At 40.1% G+C, this 6,578-nt stretch overlaps 1 protein-coding gene across 1 annotated transcript; it reads right to left on the bottom strand.

Annotated features, from left to right (window-relative positions):
• Nucleotides 1–1,297: 1,297 nt before the first annotated feature.
• derl1 (derlin 1) lies at nt 1,298–6,336 on the bottom strand. The gene is made up of 8 exons (XM_018683843.2): nt 6,004–6,336; nt 4,115–4,226; nt 3,958–4,022; nt 3,216–3,242; nt 2,765–2,860; nt 2,548–2,600; nt 2,203–2,313; nt 1,298–1,782 (listed from the first exon to the last, which is right to left on the bottom strand). Exons 1-8 carry the CDS (start codon nt 6,154–6,156, stop codon nt 1,638–1,640), a joined length of 762 nt encoding a protein of 253 aa, XP_018539359.1. The 5' UTR covers nt 6,157–6,336; the 3' UTR covers nt 1,298–1,637.
• Between the last annotated feature and the right edge of the window lie 242 nt (nt 6,337–6,578).

The raw sequence follows: 6,578 nt of genomic DNA, 5'->3' as shown, positions 1-6,578 counted from the left end.
TCTTCCAGTGTAAATAGTATCCATCAGAATTAGGAACATAAACCAGGGTTTGGAGATGGTGCAGAGAGTCTGATTGAGACTGCTTGTTTATTCAACCAAAATGACTTTAAAGTTGCTACAGAGTGAAACAAAAGCCCAGTGAAGAGTTAAGCATACAAGCAGCCTTAAGACACTGAAATGTCATTTCTAGGCTGCACTCTGACTTCTTATGTAACCACTGGGTTTGGTTGAAGTGATGTATTTGTTTGAGCACATTTTCAATCAAACATGCCTGAGCAGCACCAATTCAAGGACTTAATTACATCTACGGGACATGTGTTTGTGTAACAGACAGAGGCTGTACATTTGGGGTCATTGTACATCCTGTTTTGCCATTTTCAGATTAAGTGGCAAGTCCAGAGCGGTCAGTGGACTAATGTATAACAAAAGTCTTACTGCTATCAACCCACTGGTTACAAGTTATTGCAGGTTACACAATTAGCTAATGCGTCAATTAGTTATATAAAAATAATCAGCACCTAGTTTGATAATAAATCATATTAAAGTTACTTTCAATTTCAAGCCCTAATGCAAAACAGACTTCTAGCTTTTCTTTGTTCCATGTCATAGTAAAATGAATATCTTTGTGTTTTAGGCTGTTGTTTGTCCAAACAAACAAAGCATTTTTCACCATTTTCTGACATTTATCAAACAAGAATCACAAAAATAACTGGAAGATTACCTGATCATGTAAATAAACATTAGTATAAGCCTCGATGGTGCTACGTTGGCACAAGATTAGCTGAGCTCTCCTGACTCCTGAGAAGGGCTTTATTCAAGTGTTAGAAAAGTGAATAATAAGATAATCATACACTCAAACTCACTTGTCCTTTCAATAAACAACTGTTATATTTACAAAACAAAAAAAAGAGCAAAATCCCATTTTGGTTAAGATCACATCTTATGACAGAAAGATCAGGTCTGTGCCACAAGGGCTTAAAAACATCTTACACCCGTGTAAATTCAGACCTGGAAACAGTTCTAGCTCTAGCTCTCTAAATAGCATTGCCCATGTTCTGTGAAGGGATGGCTGAGAGCACACTCCCAGTGCGCTGGTAATTACAATGTAATCTGATATGGCAACACAGAAGAGACAGAGAGGACAGGAACACAAGAATCAAAACCAACAGCGTGCTGGTGTGCAGCTGCAACATCTCTTGTCTTGACAGTCCAATGGCAGGGTGTGGAGGAAAGGCAGAGGAGGGGTGAAGAGGGCAGAAAGGAAGAGGAAGAAAAGAGGAGGGGAGATCAAGAATCATCACATTAAAAAAAACAATTTATTTATATTTTCTTCTATCTGCTTCAAATGGACACATCTGCAGTAGTAGTTATAGCAGAGCTGGCCTTACTTAGTGAACTGAGCCTATAGCCAGAGTCTGAGTCCTGCTGTGTGCTGCTTTCCTGGTTAAAATGTGTGCTTCCTCAAATCTTATGCTGTCCTTTAAACATGAAGCTGATTTAATTAAGATCAAGGTTTTGACTTCTTCAAACACAGAAGAATGTGAAGGAGCAAACATCTTAACCTGAATCATCAGCTGCACAGCCATTTGTTATTGGGAGCTAAGGCGGAGGGTGTAGCTATCTCCTCTTGCCTCCTTTCATTCCCCCCCCAGGCGGAAGCCTTGGCCCCAGTTGTGACGTCCCTCCCCGCCTCCTCTCGCCGGTTCCTGGGCAGCTGGTCTCCTGCTGGGAGGGACTCCAAAGCCTGATACTCCACCCCTTCTGTTGGGGAAATACCGATATCTGGAGAGAGGGGGAGAGAGATATGCACGGGGGTTAGATGAAAATATAAACTTTAAAACCTTTATAACTGGACTGGTGACACAGATGCAGGTATAATGGTGCAGTACAGCAGAATGGTAAATGTAAGAGGAAAACAGGTGGTCAAAGTTTTCAAACAACAGCTAATATTAGCCACAATACGCTACTGGTCATACCAGACCAAGTAAGGCCATAGAAACAAAACCCCCGAGGTTGTGTTTTACTATGAATTCACCTTTTTCATTTCTAAGAGGAAAAATGTGTTACTTCTGCTTTCAGAAATGACAAAGTCTCACACAAAGTCTCCCAATATTCACAAATCATAGCAATGAAGTCAGTGAAGCAAATTAGGCTAAAACTTCAAAATAAAAGCCAGGTTGGAAAAAAAAAAATCAAACTTACAAGAACTCTGGTGTGGAGAGGAAGGAGCGTCCACCCAGGTCCATGGGGTATTTGAACATGAGGAAGAAGTAGAGGTGACCCACCAGGTTCCCTGTCAGTTCATTCACAAAACTGTAGTAACAGCAAAGAGAAGAAGATTAATCCTCTTTACACAAAGCTGGTGTATCAAGTATGGATTTAGTTTTAATACTTAAAACATATAATGGCTGCTTAACAGATTATTCCCTACTTTGTAATACAAAAAAAACTGTATTCATTCCAAGACACTGAACTTATACCGATTATGTTAGAAATTTTACTATTAAACTGTAACTTTGATTAAACGAATCAAAAATTGTTACTTACGAGCCTCCAATGATGAAGTTGAAAACCAGGATGACCCATGGTAGATAATGTGCCTAGGACAGAGCAACAGAAAATATCATTAAAATGACTATTAGATGATAACGTGATAACATATACGTGTGCTTTTTTTGTGTGTACCAACATAACTGTGATTGTTAACTAGATAAAAATGAACCATTTGTGATGTGACAAGTGTTGGTGATAAAACATGAGCTACCTTGAATCGTGTTCCGAACCAGAAGGACACAACCATGTCTTTGTTGAACTGAGCCCAGACGTACAACACTGACATGATCAGTGGGATCATCAGCAGCTGAAAACACAAACAACAACATATGATTCCAAGCAAAAAGCATCAACACAGCTGTGTATAGACTGTATGCTCTCAAAGATTTGGCAGCAGGAGCTTTAATTTACTGTTACTGTTTTTAAGTGTATCACTAATTCCTGATATTTGTTCATCATGAGCCAAAAAGGACCAGAGTCGCAGTGGAAAAGAAACAGATAATCTGTTTACTCTGTATGTTGACTACTGGACATGTTGCAGAATAATAATAATTCAAGTTTAATACCACAAAACAAAAGATCACAAATCTGGTGAATGGTTTATATATTATGCAGGAGCCATAATTTCATGTTGTACAGATGTTACTGAGGAGGATTCTCACCCGCATGTTCATCAGCAGCCCAGTTATCTACAGCCACAGAGTCAAGGACAACAACTTTGTGGCTCAGTACAATCACAGCTGGAGCCTTAAGATCACAGCAGCTGGTGACTGGAAGGCTGCCAGTTCAAATCCCTGCACCAGCTCACTCTGACCCACCACCTCTACCTCCTCCCCTTGAGCAAGGCATCTGACCTTGACAGATCAGTCCCACACCTAACTTTTTTTTTCTGGCACCCACTCCCACAAGTTGCCTGAGGTGACAAAAACTGAGCACTTGACTTAGATTAGGTTTAAGGACTGCAGGAAATGTCTGTGAAAATCTAGACAAGCACATAAGACTGTCAGAGCTGAACTCCTGACAAAACGACACTGTGCTGAGATGTGGGCCGGGCTGTACTGCTGGTGCTGCATGTGACCTAGATTAGGTTTCTCTGCTCTGCAGGGGTAGTCTGACACTGGGCCACTGGCATGGAGCCACCCTGACATGGCACAGTGCTGCAGAGAGAGAGGGAGAGAGTCTCTGTGTGTGTGTGTGTGTGGTACAGAAAAGACAGATGAAAGAGAAATGCAGAGGGGAAAGAAAGCAGCAGTGTATTTGAACTAATGGTAGAGTGGGGAACAGGCTAACAGAGTGTAACCTTAGGTGCTGCAGGAATGATTTACTGTGGGGGGATTACAATGTATTATTTAAACAGAAGGATTTAAGAGGTGGGGCATTTTGTAATGCCAGTCAAAAGGATACAACAATGCAGATCCAGTTGAAGAGGAGCATGAAGATATAGTCTGCAGGTTTGCCATCAAACGCCCCTGCAAAACAACACAGAGAAAAAGATTAGCATGACAGGAAGAGCATTTAATGTGACAGCATGTGTTTAAACCATGGGGGACAGTAGTCTCACCTGTCTCTAGCCGAGTGGAGTAATGGTATAGGAAATACAGGTTGACCAGGTACAGAAACCCAGTATTAGGGGTTATTGGGAAATACAGGGTGGCTGTCAACGGTCTCCAGAGCTGAAACAAACAGAAAAGATATTCATCCAATAGAAGTGTGGTGAGACATCATCTTGGCTGTGCTTGCATGCAGATCCAGACTTTCAAGGCTGTGCTCGTAACACATATTAAGTCTCATGTGAATTGCACACGAAAACTTCTAAGCACTCAAAAAGTGGCAACAGATGGTTGGCATTCCTCTGTAGAGTCTGTTACCTCACAACTGGATTCAAAGGGTTTCTTTGATGGTAACAGGAGTCAGATCAATACAGCATTTAAGAGGTGATGAAAGGACAAGCATCTCCTGTGTCAAATTACTGTTTATCAAGGGAAAAATTACAAGATCCTATTATGACATTCAATACTGAAGTGGAACAAACTGTGGCTGTACAATAAAATTAGAGTGATTATTTAGCTGCTTAGATAATTAACAAAGAAAGAAATTTTATCTGGAACAATTTTGGTACTTGATTAATTGTTTCAGCTGCACAATGCATCAAAAATGCCAAATACTGCATACTCTTTTTCTAACACCTCCAATCTGACGATTTAATGCTTTTCTGTGTTTGTATCAGTTAATATTCAGCATCTTTGGGTTTTGAACTAAAGGTCGGACAAAACAAAACATGTGAAGATGTCACCTTAGGCTCACAGATTATGTGAAGGGTATTTTTCTTTTTGACATTTTATAGTCTGATAAAGGTCAGGAGGTTACATATCTTGTAGCTTGATAATCAGACTGAGGTGAAAAATAAATAAAAAATAGACATTAAAACAAATCTGAGATGTGGACAGCGAGGTCCAAAACCAAGCTTTGTGTATATTGCACAGTAGTAATAAAATGAATCATGGTTTCAATCAATATTTTCCCTTAAGATTAATAACCTACAGTTAGTCACAAGAGTGAGATTTAATTTCTTATTTGGTTGCCAAGCTACAAAACAACTCCTTGTAAATTGAGTAAGGCTATAATAAGCTATTCAGCTGCAGCACTGCCTGTGTTTCAGTAACGTATTGTTGCTATCATACCCACTTGCTCCCTGGTGTTTCAGTGGTGAAAGAAGTGTTAACAGAAATTTGTAGTTTGTAATTGTAGGGTGATAAATGGCATGGAAATGTCTTTTTCCTGTTGTTGGTGATAGGGTTGGAGCTAATTTTAACTACTTGATATACTGGTGGGTAGTTAATGAAATACAATTACCAAAACAATGTCCTTTAAACTTTTACAGTACTTGGGTAAGAGTATTAAGTTACTCTCAACCTCTTCAAACTGCAAGGCTGCAAGGACTATTTTCTTGAGTCAAGTTTTCCAGGAGACATATTAATATCCCGCCCCCTAAACTTGCACAACCTCGCAGTTTGCCTAACTTGAGAGGGTTGCTGCGTGCGGAGTAATACACAGTAAAAACACTGCCTGAGGAGCAGATATGTTAGTTCAAAATACTGTCTCCGCCTTGTGGCAACAACAGCAACTGAAACTAACCGCTGTCATTGCACGAAATTATATAAAACTACAGCAACATTTCAGCTACACTCTCTTCTCGTTAAAATACAATCTTCGTACTGGTGTTATAGCTAAATATTTACTCCTTATATCAGTGTTGCTAAATTAAGTAGCATTTTGACAGCAACCGGAAGTCCTAACCTCTACGTTTCGCCTTCTCATTGGTCATCGCACAGCTCAGGCCTGTTCAGTGAGCCCTGTTAGCCACCTGCTAACTAACCGAGTACCTCCAAACCACAACACGGAGTGTACTCCAATATACGCATTGGTGAACAGAGCCAAGTAAAAACTTACATGAAATTTGTGAAAGATCAACTCTGGATCCAGCAGGAGGTGCCTGAAATCAACCAATCCTAGTTTCCCAATAAAGGGAACAGCAAGCGAGGCAGCAAACCAGGACCGGGTGATGAAAGGGATGCTTCTGAACCAGTCCCCGATATCTGACATCTTTCCATAGGATTACTACCCAGTTATAAACCCGAAACGAGAGCTCTCCTCTCAAAATGAACCAGTATCCAAAATAAACCCACGACCCCCAGCTACCTTGATATCACAGGAGCTCCACTGCTAAGTTTACATGACGTGGCTAATCACAGGGAGCTAGCTTGATATGTAATAAAGTTAATGAGGGCAGAGCAGATACATCCGGTTCGTGTTTTCAAAGTAAAACAAGTAACACCACCAACAGAAGCCATAAAAACAATAAAATAAATAATAAAACTGGTTCTCAGCAACATCTTGTCCCCGTTGATGAAAAAAAGACAACAAATAATTGGAGGGGAATTTGACAAACTATAAAAGAAAATATCGTTAATTAATGCAATTAATATTCTGTATACAACTGTAGTACCCTTACTCAGCAGTTCAGA

This window comes from Lates calcarifer, linkage group LG15 (assembly GCF_001640805.2).
Source record: "Lates calcarifer isolate ASB-BC8 linkage group LG15, TLL_Latcal_v3, whole genome shotgun sequence".
Lineage (NCBI taxonomy): Eukaryota > Metazoa > Chordata > Actinopteri > Centropomidae > Lates > Lates calcarifer.
The sequence above is the reverse complement of the archived record's forward strand: the minus strand, read 5'-3'. Positions and strand labels throughout refer to the sequence as shown.

Bases quoted from the DNA above. Each gene is read 5' to 3' on its own strand.
- derl1 (XM_018683843.2), bottom strand. From the start codon at position 6,156: ATGTCAGATATCGGGGACTGGTTCAGAAGCATCCCTTTCATCACCCGG. The intron at 2,601-2,764 runs GTAGCTCATGTT...GCTCTGTCCTAG, and splicing joins GGTTCGGAACACGATTCAAG to GCACATTATCTACCATGGGT. The intron at 2,314-2,547 runs GTAAGTAACAAT...CTGTTACTACAG, and splicing joins AACTTCATCATTGGAGGCTC to TTTTGTGAATGAACTGACAG.